The sequence below is a fragment of the Tamandua tetradactyla genome, chromosome 17, assembly GCF_023851605.1.
Source record: "Tamandua tetradactyla isolate mTamTet1 chromosome 17, mTamTet1.pri, whole genome shotgun sequence".
NCBI lineage: Eukaryota > Metazoa > Chordata > Mammalia > Pilosa > Myrmecophagidae > Tamandua > Tamandua tetradactyla.
The window spans coordinates 36,317,143-36,334,647 of NC_135343.1; the positions used below are offsets into that span (position 1 = coordinate 36,317,143).

The 17,505-nt window shown below is 38.0% G+C and overlaps 1 protein-coding gene across 10 annotated transcripts in view; it reads right to left on the reverse strand.

Moving 5' to 3' along the window:
* Nucleotides 1-17,505, reverse strand: part of WDPCP (WD repeat containing planar cell polarity effector) — a 486,016-nt gene that overhangs the window by 272,815 nt on the left and 195,696 nt on the right. For all 10 annotated transcript variants that reach the window (XR_013164298.1, XM_077134369.1, XM_077134366.1 and 7 more), the window contains one exon: nucleotides 16,297-16,488. Coding sequence is in view for 9 of the 10 variants with exons in the window: in XM_077134369.1 (XP_076990484.1) it covers nucleotides 16,297-16,488 (192 nt within the window). In the remaining variant the exon portion in view is untranslated. The remainder of the gene's footprint in view (nucleotides 1-16,296; nucleotides 16,489-17,505) is intronic.

Below are 17,505 nucleotides of genomic sequence, written 5' to 3' on the forward strand. Positions count from 1 at the left end.
ACCCTATTTCTATCTCCTGATGGTCTCTGTTACCAATGACATATTCCAATGTCCAATGACATATTGGACATTCTCTAATGTCGGTTCACATCAGTGGGACCATACAGTATTTGTCCTTTAGTTTTTGGCTAGTCTCACTCAGCATAATGTTCTCTAGGTCCATCCATGTTCTTACATGCTTCATAACTTTATTCGGTCTTAAAGCTGCATAATATTCCATCGTATGTATATACCACAGTTTGTTTAGCCACTCGTCTGTTGATGGACATTTTGGCTGCTTCCATCTCTTTGCAATTGTAAATAATGCTGCTATAAACATTGGTGCGCAAATGTCCGTCTGTGTCTTTGCCCTTAAGTCCTCTGAGTTAATACCTAGCAATGGTATTGCTGGGTTGTATGGCAATTCTATGTTCAGCTTTTTGAGAAACCGCCAAACTGCCTTCCACAGTGGTTGCACCATTTGACATTCCCACCAACAGTGGATAAGTGTGCCTCTTTCTCCACATCCTCTCCAACACTTGCCATTTTCTGTTTTGTTGATAATGGCCATTCTGGTGGGTGTGAGATGATATCTCATTGTGGTTTTGATTTGCATTTCTCTAATGGCCAGGGACATTGAGCATCTCTTCATGTGCCTTTTGGCCATCTGTATTTCCTCTTCTGAGAGGTGTCTGTTCAAGTCTTTTTCCCATTTTGTAATTGGATTGGCTGTCTTTTTGTTGTTGAGTTGAACAATCTCTTTATAAATTCTGGATACTAGACCTTTATCTGATATGTCGTTTCCAAATATTGTCTCCCATTGTGTAGGCTGTCTTTCTACTTTCTTGATGAAGTTCTTTGATGCACAAAAGTGTTTCATTTTGAGGAGCTCCCATTTATTTCTTTCTTTCTTCAGTGCTCTTGCTTTAGGTTTAAGGTCCATAAAACCGCCTCCAATTGTAAGATTCATAAGATATCTCCCTACATTTTCCTCTAACTATTTTATGGTCTTAGACCTAATGTTTAGATCTTTGATCCATTTTGAGTTAACTTTTGTATAGTGTGTGAGATACGGGTCCACTTTCATTCTTTTGCATATGGATATCCAGTTCTCTAGGCACCATTTATTGAAGAGACTGTTCTGTCCCAGGTGAGTTGGCTTGACTGCCTTATCAAAGATCAAATGTCCATAGATGAGAGGGTCTATATCTGAGCACTCTATTCGATTCCATTGGTCGATATATCTATCTTTATGCCAGTACCATGCTGTTTTGACCACTGTGGCTTCATAATATGCCTTAAAGTCAGGCAGCGTGAGACCTCCAGCTTCATTTTTTTTCCTCAAGATACTTATAGCAATTCGGGGCACCCTGCCCTTCCAGATAAATTTGCTTATTGGTTTTTCTATTTCTGAAAAATAAGTTGTTGGGATTTTGATTGGTATTGCACTGAATCTGTAAATCAATTTAGGTAGAACTGACATCTTAACTATATTTAGTCTTCCAATCCATGTACACGGTATGCCCTTCCATACCGTGTACTAATACATGTGAACTAATACCATGTACTAATACACGTGGCTAATTCCTCAAGGCAGGCTGGAGGTGGGGCAGTTATGTCCTCAGGGCAAACTATTACAGAGTTATCTAGAGAAGACTCCGCATGATCTATGGTTTCAACCTCACCCCCGACATCATTATCAATCCATATGTTACCATCCCATTTTTCAGGGTCTCACTCCTTTCCAATCAATGCCCTCACTTTAATGGCAGACACCATGTAAGACTGAGATTTCAGTTTACGTTGTAAAGTTGCTACTCTAACAATAAGATTCTGAGTCTGATTTTCAGAGATCTCAAGTCTGCGGCTACAGGAAATAAGATTTTCCTTCAGGTTACTCATAGAAACGTCTACATTTTTCAGACGGCACTTAAGCTTCTCGTTTGAAGCCTTAAGCCCATCCTTCTCGTTTGAAGCCTTAAGCCCATCCTTTTCACCCCTTAATGTAGCCATTGTATCTAACAACAACCAACCAACATCTCTATAACTCTTATTTCTACAAAACTCTGTAAAGGTGTCAAGCACGATATGCAGGTACCACCCGAAAGTGGACAGCTGCAGCATTACAACCCCTTTCTGGGGTGTCCTTGAAGGACAGCGGTAAGGGAAATCCTCTCAGTGGGCAGAACTTCGAACAGTGCACCTGGCTGTTCACTTTGCTTGGAAGGAGAACTGGCCACAGGTGCATTTGTATACTGACTCATGGGCTGTTGCTAATGGTTTGACTGGATGGTCAGGGAATTGGAAAGACTATAATTGGAAAATTGGTGACAAAGAGGTCTGGGGAAGAAGTATGTGGATAGACCTTGCTGAGTGGGCTAAAAACATGAAGATATTTGTGTTCCATGTGAATGCACACCAGAGGGTGACTTCAGCAGAGGAAGATTTTAATAATCAAGTGGATAAGATGACCCATTCTGTGGATACCAGTCAGCCTCTTTTCCCAGCAACTCCTGTTATTGCCCAATGGGCTCATGAACAAAGTGGTCATGGTGGTAGGGATGGAAGTTATGCATGGGCTCAGCAACATGGACTTCCACTCACCAAGGCTGACCTGGCTACAGCCATTGCTGAGTGCCCAATCTGCCACACTCAGCCTCCGATATGGCACCATTCCCCAAGGTGACCAGCCAGCTACATGGTGGCAGGTTGATTACATTGGACCACTCCCTTCATGGAAGGGGCAGCGATTTGTTCTAACTGGAATAGACACATACTCTGGATATGGGTTTGCTTTCCCTGCACGTAATGCTTTTGCCAAAACTACCATCCGTGGGCTTACAGAATGCCTTATCCATCATCATGGTATTCCACATAGCATTGCTTCGGATCAAGGAACACACTTCACAGCAAATGAAGTGCGGGAACGGGCACATGCTCATGGATTCTCTGGTCTTACCATGTTCCCCATCATCCAGAAGCAGCTGGATTGATAGAACGGTGGAATGGCCTTTTGAAAATTCAATTACAGTGCCAACTAGGTGGCAATACCTTGAAAGGATGGGGTAATGTTCTCCAGGAAGCTGTATATGCTCTGAATCAGGATCTGCTGTATGGTGCTGTTTCTCCCATAGCCAGGATCCATGGATCCAGGAACTAAGGGGTGGAAATGGGTGTGGTAACACTCACTATTACCCCTAGTGATTCACTAGGAAAATTTTGCTTCCTGTCCCTGCTACCCTGAGCTCTGCTGGTCCACAGGTTTTAGTTCCAAAACGGGGTGTGCTTCCTCCAGGAGAAACAACAATGATTCCACTGAACTGGAAGTTAAGACTGCCACCTGGTCACTTTGGGCTACTTATGCCCCTTGAACAACAAGCCAAGAAGGGGATTATATTATTGTCTGGGGTAAATGACCCTGACTATCAGAAGGAAGTAGGACTGCAACTACATAATGGAGGTAAAGAAGAGTTTTCTTGGAATACAGGAGATCCCCTAGGGCGTCTTTTAGTACTACCATGCCCTGCGATTAAAATCAATGGAAAACTGCAAGAACGCAATCCAGGCAGGACTACTAATGGCTCTGAAACTCCAGGAATGAAGGTTTGGGTCACCCCATCAGGCAAAGAACCATGGCCAGCTGAAGTGCTTGCTGAGGGTAAAGGGAACATGGAATGGGTAGTGGAAGAAGGTAGTGATAAATATGAACTTCGATCACGTGATCAGTTACAGAAACGAGGACTGTAACGCTGTTTTGTTCATGTTATACTATTTAAATTGTAAGATATCAAGTTTCAGAATGAATGCTGCCCAAGGATTTGCACCCTATTCTGGAGAGATTTAATGTGTTTCCAGTATATGCAGGACAATTGAGTATTATCAGGTAAAAGGAAAAAATGTGTGCTTTATTGTTTCCATTTGGAAATTAAGTATGGTTTAAGGTGATATGTATATAGTTGCCAAGTTGACAAGGGGTAGACTGTCATGGTCAGGGACAGGTGTCAACTTGGCCAAGTTGTGGTACCTGTTTATCTGGTTGGGCAAGTGCTGGCCTGTCTCTTGCAATGAGGACATTTCATAGAATTAGATCATGATCACGTCAGCTGCATCCACAGATTATTCCATTTGTAATCAGCCAAAGGGGAGAGTCTTCTACAATGAGTAATGCTTAATCTAATCACGGGAAGCCTTTTAAGGAGGACTCAGAGGAGACAGGTTCCATTCCTGCTTCAGCTGGTGAGCCTCTCCTGTGGAGTTCATTCAGACCATCCATCGGAGTCATTGGCTTCACAGCCTGCCCTGTGGATTTTGGACTCTGTGTTCCAGTGGTCATGTGAGACACTTTTATAAATTTTATATTTGCAAGTGTTCCCTGTTGATTCTGTTTCTCTAGAGAACCCTAACTAATACACCTAAAGATCCCAATAGACTGGGAGAAGGATCAAAGGAGAAGGAGGAGTCATAACAGAGAAAATAGGATTTAGTAAATGAGTATGACTGCTGAATTACTATACTGATATTTCTTTTAACATTAAGTATTTTGGAACAGCTAGAATGAAAACTTTGAAATAGTGGAATGGTAACCTATGACAAACTCTGAAAACTGTTCCTTAACTACTTGTTGAAGTGTACTTTGAAAATTACTGCTTTTTTCTTTCTTTTCTTTGTATATATATTTCATAATACAAAACTTAAAAAACAAACAAACATGGGCTTTTCTGGGGTAAATAACAGCTCCCAACTACCACACTCCACCCTCTGGACCCCCAAAGATATGTTCTTTCCATATACGAAGTACATTCATTCCATCACAATACCACAAAAACTTAAATCATTTCAATAACAATAAATAAGTACTAAGTCTTATCAAAATCAGTTACAGGCATGGTCTGTCCTAAGGAAAACTTATTCCTTGGCTGTGGACCTGTGAAACTTAGAACAAGTTATCTGTCTCCAATATACAAAGGAGGGACAGTCAAAGGATAAACGCTGCCATTTCTTTAGGGAGAAATTGGAAGGGAAACAGAGGTTAAAGGTCTCAAGCACTTCTGAAAGTCTGCAGGGAAAACTTCATTAGATTTCAAGGTCTGAAAGTCATCTATAGAATAATACTTTATCTCCACGGTTTGAGAGAGTGGCAGTCCCATCCTCTCCAAGGACTTAAAGAGCAGCCCTGTACTCTACAAACACTGGGGTGAGTGTTCCAACATCTTCAAGCATTTGGGAGAATACTATGTTCTCTCTTTAAGCATGTGGGTGGCAGCCAGACTCTCTGCCATCTCCAGTGCACAAGCTAACCCCTCTCCAAACAGTGGGGTCATGACTAGAATCTGCCCAATCCCCGGGGAATGTGTTCCACCCACTCTGAGGCCTGAGGCAGCAGCATTCTTCCTGAACAACAGGATGGCCAAGCTTCTCTCTATTCCCCAGGCATCTGACAGCCGTGGGGTGGTAACACTCTCCTGAACCATGGAGTAGACCTGTCGTCCACAAACTCAGGGGCAACCTCACACTCTCCACATTCATGGTGTGTCCACTCTCCTGGCCCAAGGTTTCTTGATTCCAGACCTCAGCTTCCATGGTTCTGCCATTGAAGTAATTTTTAACTCACACTGTTTTTTATGTCCTTTTCAGTTCAAGCCAGCAGTGGTTCCAATTATATAGATCCTGCAACAGACCTATTTATTAGTATGCAGCACACAGGGTTCCCAACCATCAGAGAATAGGGCTTTCCACAAATACTTTCTGGATAACTGTATTTCCAAGCTGGGCTCACATTGAAATGGCTGACGGGTTAAATCCTCACATGGGGCTCTATTCTCTGGGGACTTGCTTTCCAGAAACTCAGAATTTTCCAAACCATCAATTTCTGGTTTCCTGGTATACAACAGTTTAGTTCTCAGTTTATCCCTTTCCTCTTATGTTTTACAATAAACTGCAAGGAGAAGTCAGGTTGCATTTTCCACATTTAATTTGGAAATCTCTCAGCTAAGTATCCCAGTATCATTGAATTCAAATTCTCCCTTCAACCCAAGACCAGTACTAAATTTTGCCAAATTCTCTGCCACTTTAAAACAAGGATAGCCTTTCTTCCAGTTTGCAATGATACACTTATTTCTAAGGTCTCATCAGAAGTACCTTAATATCCATATTTCTACCAATAGTCTCTTCAAAGCACCATAGGCCTTTCTTATCAAGCATCTCAAAATTCTTCCAGAATTTTCCCCTTAGCCATTTGTAAAGCTGTTCCATCATTTTCAAATCACAGCACTCCACTTCTCTGATACCAAAATTTGTTTTCAGTTTGTTAAAGCTGCCAGAATGCAATACACTAGAAATGGATTCACTTTTATAATGGGGATTTATGTTTCCAAATTAAGGCATCAACAGCAGGTTACCTTCCCTGAAGAAAGGCTGTGGCATTGAGGGTTCCTCTGTCAAACAGAAGGACATATGGCTGGTGCCTGTTGATCCTTCACTCTCAGGTTTCATTACTTTCAGCTTTTGATCCAGTGGCTTTCTCTTTGAGCATCTGTGGGTCCTTTCTTAGCATCTCCAGGGATTTTCTCCCTGTATGAGCTCTCTCTTGCATTGTCACATCTCGGTCACATTTCAGTTGAAACAACCTAATCATAGATCTGCACCTACAAGAATGGATTAAAAGAACATAGCCTATGCTGGGGTACCTAATAGCTCCAAATGACCACCACACACAATGGTGAAAGGCTGAAAGCTTTCCTCCGAAGAACAGGAACAAAAAGATACCCACTGTCACCACTGTTACTCAATTTTGTACTGGAAGCTCTATCTAGTTCAATTAGGCAAGAAAACAAACAAAATGCACCCAAATTGGAAAGGAAGAAGTAAACGTAACCAATTTTCAGATGACATGATCTCATACAGAGAATATCCTGCAAAATCCATAACAAAGCTATGATAGCTAATAAATGAATTCAGGAAAGTGGTGGGATACAAGATCAACATGTAAGATATGTTGTGTTTCTATAGACAAGTAATGAACAATATGAAAAGAAAATCAAGTAAAAAAAATCCATTTGCAGCAACAACTAAAAGAATCAAATATCTAGCAATAAATATAGCATAATTATAAAAAATATTTTTGTTCACTCAACATCTACCTTTAAGGCTAAGTTACTCACCTGAACACTGAACTTTGGCCTACTTAATAAAGTAGCTTTCCACCCTTGGAGCCTGGACTCCCCAGAGCTCATACCCACATGTACAGTTACCACCCATACTGTCAGCATGACTCACCCAGAACCCACAGTTGATCCCAAAGGGTAAGCTAATAGCCTCTTTTCCCTTTGCATACACATATCCTATAAACTAACCAATCCTTGCCTTCCACAGGAAATCTACTAGATTTCACTCTGGACTACAACAAAGGCACAAGCCCACGAGCTCCTCTTGCTCTGCCTGTTGGTTCCCCACCTGCTGGTTGAGCCACCTGAGTTGATCGCACTTCACATCAACCCCTCACATCACCCCAACCCCCCCCCCCAGGACCTGTGAATGACAAGCTCTCTTTCTAAGCATTATGTTCTCAGTTACCCATTATGTCACATCTGACCTCCCCCAAGACCCAAATTTAAAGTACAACTTAACTAATTTGAAGCAGTTGCAAAGGACTATACCAGTTTGAAACTGTGTACCCCAGAAAAGCCAAGCTCTTTAATTCTCATTCAATATTGCTAGATGGGATTTTTAAAAATATTTTTATTGATAAATCTTCACATGCAAACATTCCATACATGGTGTACAATCAGTGGCTCACAATAACATTGCATAGTTGTGTATTCATCACCATGATCATTTTTTAGAACATTTGCCTCACTCCAGAAGAAGAAATAAGGAAAAATTCATACATACCATACCCCTTACCCTTCCCTCTCATTGACTGCTAGTATTTCCATCTACACAATTTATTTTACCTTCTGTCCCCCCTATTATTTAGTTATATTTTATCCATAAGGAAGCCTTAAGAAATGAGGAGAGAAAGCTAGCAGACATTGCTGTGTCCTTCCCAGCTGGTTTCAGGTGCCCAGAACCCAAACACCCTAGCAGACGCCAGCCACATGACTTCCCAGATGACATAGCTATTTCAGATGACATAAGACTTTCTTGAGTGAAGGTAACCTCTTGCTGGCACCTTAATTTGGATATTTTCTCAGCCTTAAAACTGTAAACTTGCACTTAATAAATTCTCTTTTTAAAAGCTGTTCCATTTCTGGTATATTGTATTCTGGCAGCTTACAAGCTAAAACAAGGACTTATACACAAAGAACTTTGAAACACTTCTTTAAAGAAGGCCTAATAAATGGAAGGACATTCCATATTCATAGATTGGAAGACTAAATATTAAGATGTCAATTCTACCCAAATGATTTACAGTTTAATATACTCCCAATCAAAATTGTAACCAACTTCCTTGCAGATATGGAAAATTTCAATCATCAAATTTATATGGAATGGTTAGAGGTCCTAAATAGCCAAAGCCATCTTGAAAAAGAAGAGTGAAGTTGAAGGACTCACATTTCCTGATTTTAAAACTTATTACGAAGTTACAATATTCAAAACAGCATGGTACTGACACAAGGACAGACAAATAAACCAATAGAATAAAACTAAGACTTCAGAAATAAACAAACCCTCAGTTCTATGGCTAATTTATTTTTTTTTAACTTTTTAAAATTGCATAATAAAAACATATATATGAAGCAAAGAAAGAAAAAAGCAACTGTTTTTAAAGCACTCTTCAACAAGTAGTTACAGGACAGATTCCAGAGTCTGTCATGGGCTACTATATCATCATCTCAGATTTATCTTTCTAGCTGCTCCAGAACATTGGAGGCTAGAAGTAATAAAATTTTTTATCAGCACAATTGACATTTTTTTTCATTTTTGTGAAAATTAACATATATACAAAATAGCAATAAATTTCAAAGCACACAGTGCAACAATTAGTTATAGAACAGATTTCAGAGTTTAGTATGGGTTCCAATTCCAGAATTTTAGGTTTTTACTTTTGCTCTAGGATATTGGAGACTAAAAGAAATATCAGCATATTGATTCAGCAATCATAATCATTTATTAAATCCTACCTTCTCTATATAACTCCACCATCACCTTTGACCTTTCTCTCACTCTTTAGGGGTATTTGAGCTATGCCCATTCTAACTTTTTCATGTTGAAAGGGGATGTCAATAATATAGGTAAGAGGATGAAACTAGTTAATGTTCTGGAGATGCTGGCCCTTCTAGGTTTCAGGACTTAACTGGTCCAGGGACCCATCTGGAGGTTGCAGGTTTTTGGAAAGTTACCCTAGTACACAGAACTTTTGTAGAATCTTATATATTGTCCTAGGTCTTCTTTAGATTGGCAGAAATGGTTGTGGTTGTGATTTGGCAAGTTATGATAAGTAGCAATGTCTAACTGAAGCTTGCATTAAGAATAACCTCCAGTGTAGCCTCTTGACTCTATCTGAACTCTCTCAGCCACTGATACTTATTTGTTATACTTCTTGCCCCCCTTTTAGCAGGATGGCATTGTTGATCCTATGGTGCTAGGGCCAGAGTCATCTCTTATGTCACCAAGGAGACTTTCATCCCTGGATGTCATGTCCCACATAGGGGGTAAGTCAATGATATCACTTGCAGAATTGGGCTTAGAGAGAGTGAGACCACATCTGAGCAACAAAAGAGGTACTCCAGAAGCAACTCTTAGACATACTCACAGGTAGGCTAAGCTTCTCCACTACATACATAAGCTTCACAAGAACAAGCCTCAAGATTAAGGGCTTGGCCTATTGATTTGGGTGTCCCTAGTGTTTTGCACAGTATCAGGGGTTTCCCCGATGGCAAAGTTTAATAGTTCCATATTTTTTATCCTATCCCTCAAGGGACCTTGCCAATACTTTTTCACTATCTGCTTAATATATTCTGGGATGCATTCAGGCATTACATTAAGCTATACAGGATTAAAGGCCCTCATTCTTATTCTGGGCTTCCTGTATTTCAGTTGTTTAAATGAGCTATCCGGACAGGTTGAGTTAGATTATGTGCTACAGAAAATTTAGGTTCAGGACAAAATAAATCTTTCTTCCTTGGTCTCAAAGAGTAGGTGAGATTCTAAATTATAGACAATGTTTTCTCACCCCTGTGTTCTGAATTACTTCAATCCTGACCTAACAGGCTTTGTTCTTATCTGTAAATACAAGGTTACACATACAGAAAACAGCCTCTCAAAGTCCAGAAATAACAATCACCACTCTAGACTAAATGTGACTGTTATAAGAGCTTACAATATAGGCCCTAGTTTTCTTATAAGTATTTTCTAAATGAGATCATACAATATTTGCTCTTTTGTGTCTGTTTTATTTTGCCTCATCAAATGTATCACAGGTTCATTCACAAAGTTGTATGCCTCACAACTTCATTCCTTTTTGTAGCAGCACAATATTCAAGCATATGTATATACCTTCATTCACCAATCTACTTTTCATTCAGTGCATCCTTCAGCCACCTACATTTATTAGGCATTATGTATAATGCCCAAAGTCCACAGTCCATCAACACTCTCAATTTTAGATAATTTCATTGTTCCCAAGAAAAACATAACCAATAAACACACCCTCACCAAATAAGAAATCTAAACTTCCCCTAAACTCTCATCCCTCCCACTTTGGGCTAACTGATTTTTGACAAGGGTGCCAAGTCTCTCCTACCCAAATGAGAGAAGACTAGCTTCTTCAACAAATGGTGCTGGGAAAACTGGGCATCTATATACAAAAGAATGAAGGAGGACCCGTATCTCACATCATTTATAAAAGCTGGAACAAAGACCTTAATTTAAGAACCAAAACTATAAAACTCCTAAGAGAAAATATAGGGGAAGTATCTTTAGGACCTTGTATTAGACAATGGTTTGGTTCAGAGATTTTACACCTAAAATACAAGTAACAAAAGAAAATAGATAAATAGGACTGCATTAAAATTAAAAATGTTGTGCTTCAAAGAACTTTATCATGAAACTAAAAAGACAAAATGGGAGAAAATATTAGGAAACTATATATTCGATATGGGTTTAATACCCAGAATATATAAAGATATCTTTCAACTTAACAATAAACAACCAACCCAATTATTAAAAATCGTCAAAAAAACTTGAATAGATATTTCTATTAAGAAGATACAAAAATGGCTAATTAGCACATGAAAAGATGCTCAATATCTTTAACCATTAGGGTAATGTAATTAAAACCACAGTGAGACACCATTTTACACCTACTAGAATGGCTATTTAAAAAAATGGAAAATAACAAGTGTTGGGCAGGAGGTAGGGAAATAGGAAATTCATTCATTGTTTGTTGTCAATATAAAATGATATAGCCACAGTTTGGCAGTTTTCCAAAAAGTTAACTTTGGTGGTGTGCTGTTTGAAAGGAAGTATGCCCCCTAAGAAAAGCCATGTTTTGATATAAATCCCATTTCTTAAAGGTAGAATAATCCTTATTCAACACTGTATATTTGAAACTGTAATGAGATCATCTCCCTGGCTGATGTGATTTAGTCAAGAATGGTTGTTAAACTGGATTAGGGGATGACATGTCTCCACCCATTTGAGTGGGTCTTGATTAGTTTCTGAAGTCCTGTAAAAGAGGAAATGTTTTGGAGAATGAGAGATTCAGAGAGAGAAGAGAATGCTGCAGCACCACAAAGCAGAGAGTCCACCAGCCAGCGACCTTTGGAGATGAAGAAGGAAAATGCCTCCCAGGGAGCTTCATGAAACCGGAAGCCAGGAGAGAAAGCTAGCAGATGATGCCGCATTCGCCATGTGCCCTTCCAGCTGAGAGAGAAGCCCTGATCGTGTTCACCATGTGCCTTCCACTTTAGAGAGAAACCCTGAACTTCATCGGCCTTCTTGAACCAAGGTATCTTTCCCTGGATGCCTTAGATTGGACATTTCTATAGACTTGTTTTAATTGGGACATTCTCTCAGGCTTAGAACTGTAAACTAGCAACTTATTAAATTCCCCTTGTTAAAAGCCATTCTGTTTCTGGTATATTGCATTCTGGCAGCTAGCAAACTAGAAAATTTGATTTTCTTTAAGTGTGTTTTATTTTATAATAAAGAGATTAAAAAAGAAACAACTGTAAAACAGGATACTTTTGCAATTTGGTTGAGAGCTATGCAATACAATGCATTTCTTTGGAAGAAACATGTCTTTTCAATATTATGGTTTTACAGTTGAAGGTATTTATAATGCTTTTTGAATGCTTTTGTCAAATTATAGTATATTAAAAGATGGTCACATTTTTACTTTTCCATCAGTTGGTAAGCATGTAAATCACTGTAAGAACAGTTTTTAATTCTCATGGGAAAATACCTTTTGTGAGGTTACAGTATCTCCTTAGCCCTGAATACGGTGTTTATGGCTTTAAAAGCCCTGTTTGTGTTTTCTTTAAGAAACTATATAATTTATTTATTAGAGTAGTTGTAGGTTTACCTTGTTTATGTGTTTTTGATTAATTTGATAAATAAATCCAGGTGACCTTTTCTAAGTAAGATATCTTGAAATTATCACCATAATCAGAAAGCATTATCAAATCCACACAGCTAAAAAGTTTAAAAAGTTAAAAACAACTGCTTAAATAGAAAGCAAAGGGGAGAATAAGTTGTGTTGTTATCTCATTGACAAAGTGAATGAATAAAATAGTTGAAGGATGATGATGGTAATAACTTCCAAAAGGAAATGTAAAGAATATGTGGAAATTTAAATGAAAATGACTACCACATATTATATATGACAATCCACAAGCACAATTAAAATTTATTTTAAATTTACTGATAAAAATTATTTTTCTGTACACTACACATTGATATTTTTAAAATATTTTTTTCCCTTAGACTATATAACACTCTCTCCTCTGTGCTTCTAATTAAGATATATACTTTTGTTTAGAACTGTGTGGTATGAAACTAGATCAGTGGTTTTCTAATACCCATAAAATAAAAACCGTTCCTCTCTGAAAGACAGATAATTTAGTCAGAGAGCTTATGTCTATGTTTCCTTTGTTTTCATTTTTTTAGCTGCCTGATAAGCCATTTTTCAACTTAGAATCTACTGTTAAAACTCTCATTTGGTTCAGTAAGTGGGCTCTATCCTTTACACGGTTTGTTATAAAAAAAAAAGGCTTTAAAATTAAAAAAAAATTTTTTAAGATTGCTATAAAGCAGTAGTTCTCAACTTGCATGCATTTGAGAATCACCTAGAGAACCTTTGAAAGAATACTGATGTCCTCATCCCTATGCCCCCAAGATTCTGAGTAACTGGTGGTGATGGTAGGTAGGGTATCCCTTTATAAAAGCTTCCCAGGTGATTGTAATGTGTTGCCAAAGCTAGGAACTACTGCTCAAGGATTCAGCCACTATCCAAATAAAAGCTTATTATCTTTCCTGATTGAACCTGGATGGGAAGCAATTTTTGAAATTCTTAGTTTGTTAGATTCAAAGATCACATTTCTACTTTATAAGGCTTCTATTTTATTTTTTTGGTTTGAAGTTTAGGATTTAAAGGCATATTATGATGACTAACTTTAAAAGTTCCTTGGCCAATTATGCTGCGATATTGCTCTTACAGACTAGTGGTTTTGGTTTATGATATTTTGAAACATTTGCTATATTTCATAGGTAAAGACTACTACATCACACACACACAAAGAGGAAAAACAATGATCTCCCTAAGCATTTCTTAAAAAAAATACAAAAACTTTTTTTTGCGTATTGAAGTTCACATAAGGTTCTGAAAAAGTAAGCTTTACAAATTTTTTGTAATAGGCTAATATTACCTAAGACAAATGCTACCTCCCCCCAAAATGAATTATATATTAGAATAAACTATGTAATCAATGGTGAATAAAAAAATCACATGCAAATATGATATACAACTTGATGAAAATATATTTAAATACCTATATAAAATGTATAATTTTCTAAACCTCCAAGTATCAGATAATTCCTTCCTGGTACTGTTTCAGAGAGGAGAAAAAGAAAGACCTAGCCAATTAACTCCACAGGGTTGGTACAACCTTGATATCAAACCTAGAAAGGATAATAAAAAGAATGTAAGATTGTGTGCCAATCACACATTTGAGGACATTATGAAGTCTCTTTTATTTCTCCCTCTTTAGCATCTCTAAGTATAATCAAACAGAGCATTGGGTCCCACTGTGGTTAATATATATTTTACTCCAACATCATTAACACTTCGTTGTACCTACACGTTTTCATATTTGCATCTCCTTGTGAGACACTAAGATCGCTGCAGTCCAGGACAGTTTCTTATTCACTTGGGGACCCCAGGCATGTAATACAGTGTTTACTCCATGGTCAAGTGGGATAGTTGCTCAATGATGTGGGCAGAGAGAGGGGAAGGCCTTTTGGGTAGAAATACCAGTAATCTACACATGCAGAAAATAGGAAATAATAAGGAATAGAGTAAATTCATTTGACTACAACAGAGTATAAGGAAAATAACAGTGAAAAAGTAGGTAAGGGCCAATCAAGGTGGGCTTTTAAGTGCCGAGGCTGTGCAGTACCCCTGAAGACATCTGATCAGGCAATGGTTGATCAGATCTGTGCTTCAGAATCCAGATTAGCACTTTCAGAGCTGTCGGGGACTCAGAGGTGACTTAGCTGGTTAAAACTCATCATTTTAAAAATTAGGTAACTAAAGCCAAAGAGAGTAAGTGACTACCCAGGGCTACAAAACCCCAAATTAGCAGGCAGAAGCTTAGAAGGATTAAACTTAATTAAGGTCACAAGGTTAGCATATGGTTAAATCTACAGGTAAAGTCAGGTTTGTCCAATTCCAACACCCATGACCTAGATGATACCAAGAGATGAGACAAGAAAATCCTTAGTAAACCATTTTTGGGTGGTCCTAATTTCACTAATGCATCCATTTCCAGAAATGGTATTTTCTATAATGTATAACTAAAGGATGATTTGATTATTTTTACTTCTATTATAAGACAAAACATTTAACTTAATTTTAATTAGCTTTATTACATGAAGTCATTTTGATGAAGTCTTTTATTCAATGAGCTTCTGGACCCAAGATCAATAAAACAGTAGGTACGAGCACGAAGTAAACAGGAAAACATACTCCCCTAATCTCACAGAATCACTATCCATGCCTAAAGCACTTAAGTAGTTTTAGTCACTGCAACAAAACTGGAAAAGTTCCAGAAAAAAAGAAACTAAAAAAATCTATAGGCAATTGAGAGGATTCTTAAAGAAGACAGACTACAAAAATTAATTAACTAAAAATTAGGATTCTTCAGTTTTAAATTACTTCCTGAAAGATTATAAAACCAGAAGAAAGAGAAAACTTGGACTTGTTCTTTATATCTCAGAATACTAATTCTAGGAAATACTCCTTAAACCCTAAAAGATAACAGATTTAGAGAATATGTAGGAAGGAACACACAATGTTCTCCAAGTAAAATGCTGTTGTTTTTTAAAAAAGAAAGAAGGCTCTTTTTTAAGTCAGAAAAAAAGAAAAGAAATTTCATGCTCAAAGTACTGGTACAGCTGAAAATATACATACATTTACATATACAAATGACTGATTGAGTCAGGAATAGAGAGGCTGGGGATGTTGTCCTCACCTCCCAGAGTAACCTTTTTGGTGCTTCTGTTGAAACAAGATACCAGACTGAGAGGGCCACTGCTCTGCAGTGTTCCTTAAGTATTCGTGGCGCAGCCAGGGTTTGTCTCCACAGGTTTGAAGAGGGTGATTGATAACATAGCTTTGACAGGCATGAAATCACGAGCAAATAGTAATGACAGTATGAACAAGAATCAAAATAATGAACAGTGACTCAGAGTTTACTATAAGCAGGCCCTGCTCTAACTGCATGTATTGACTCACTGATCTACATTAACTTCATTTGTCAAATTATGACGTTATGGCACAAAAAGGTTAGCAACTTGCTCAAGAACGGAGACCCAGGTAGTGGTTGGGCTAGGATTTGAACCTGAGAGCCTATGCTCTTACTCACTGTGCTTTCCCAGTCAGCCCTGAAATTGTCTAGGTATCCTCTAGATATGATACTTTTTATGACTTCTAGATATGGTACTCTTTAAGTTCCCATTGTAAATGTAGTTTCCCCTTTTGAAATTTGAAAAATTAAATTAGAGGTTTAAAAATTATTCACTTTTATTTCAAGATAGAAAAACCAACAATATTTTATCTGCTCTTCATTAAAATGTATATATTTGTTTTAGATTTACCTCCAGTCTTCCTTGAGAATAACCCAGGAGCAACAGATTGGCTCTGTTCTTCTCTGAGGAAATAGGGGTCCAAGGCCAAGCTTCATCATTGTCCAGTGGCCACCAGCAAACAACCATATCCTGAACACAATTAATAGCTAGATGACGCTCTGTTGTCCTGTTTACTGGGCCAGGTATTTCGTAATAGGAAATCTAATGGTTAAGGAAAAAAAAGCACACTGGAAACATTTGTTTTAAAAGATGCAAAATCCTCAAAGTATTACAAAATTAAAGCAGCTGCAAATGTAGATAAATGCAAGTAAATATGCATGTTAAATATGTGCTTAAGGAGATCAAATCAAATTGTCAGAATTTACCAAATTTTTTTGACATATATATATAAAAAAGACATATGTTCAAAATTCTCCCCATTTTTAGCAGAGGGAAGATCAAGGAGAAATGTGAGTTAGGGAGGAACTGGCTGTAGCAATTTCAATCAATACCAAAATGTACAGTCATGGTTGCTTGACAGCATCGACCTACACATAGGATTTAAGACCAGCTATATTAAATGACAAGTTCAGTGCTGCTGACCAAGAGTGTCAGACTACTGTTTAAGACATAACACACTAACAATGACTGACCATAATAAAAGGAAAAACAACTTGAGGCAAATATTTCTTCAAAGAATATATGAGACATATATGCATATATTCTGCATAAAAGGGATAAGCCACAGCCTCATGCATAAAAGTTTATGCTGCTTCTGAGAATTATGCTTCTCTTTCTTAGGAAGGATTTGAAGAATTTATTATTCAAACTATGTTATTTTGGAACATGGTTATTTGAAAACATAAGCACGGCACCATCTGGGTGACACATGCCAAGGAAATATAGATTGCACCGTATTTCTGCTTAAGGAATTAATGGAAGGTTGATAGCTTGGAAGTAAAAAAAAAAAAAAAAAAAAAACTATCTTGCCATTGCTGGTCAGCAATAATCGAACCACTTTCTGGGGATTAAGCGCATGGCTAAGCCTACTGGACCAGACACTAGCAAAGGGCAGGGGGTCTTCTTATCAGAGAAATGCTTCTGGAGCCAGTCTCACTACATGACAGATTGCTTTCATATTCCTGTCTGCAAGGCAACAAAGGATGGCAGTAATGCGATAATGCCAGAGTGCAATGGGTGTTAAGAACCCGTTGCATTTATGTATTGTATTTAGTAAAT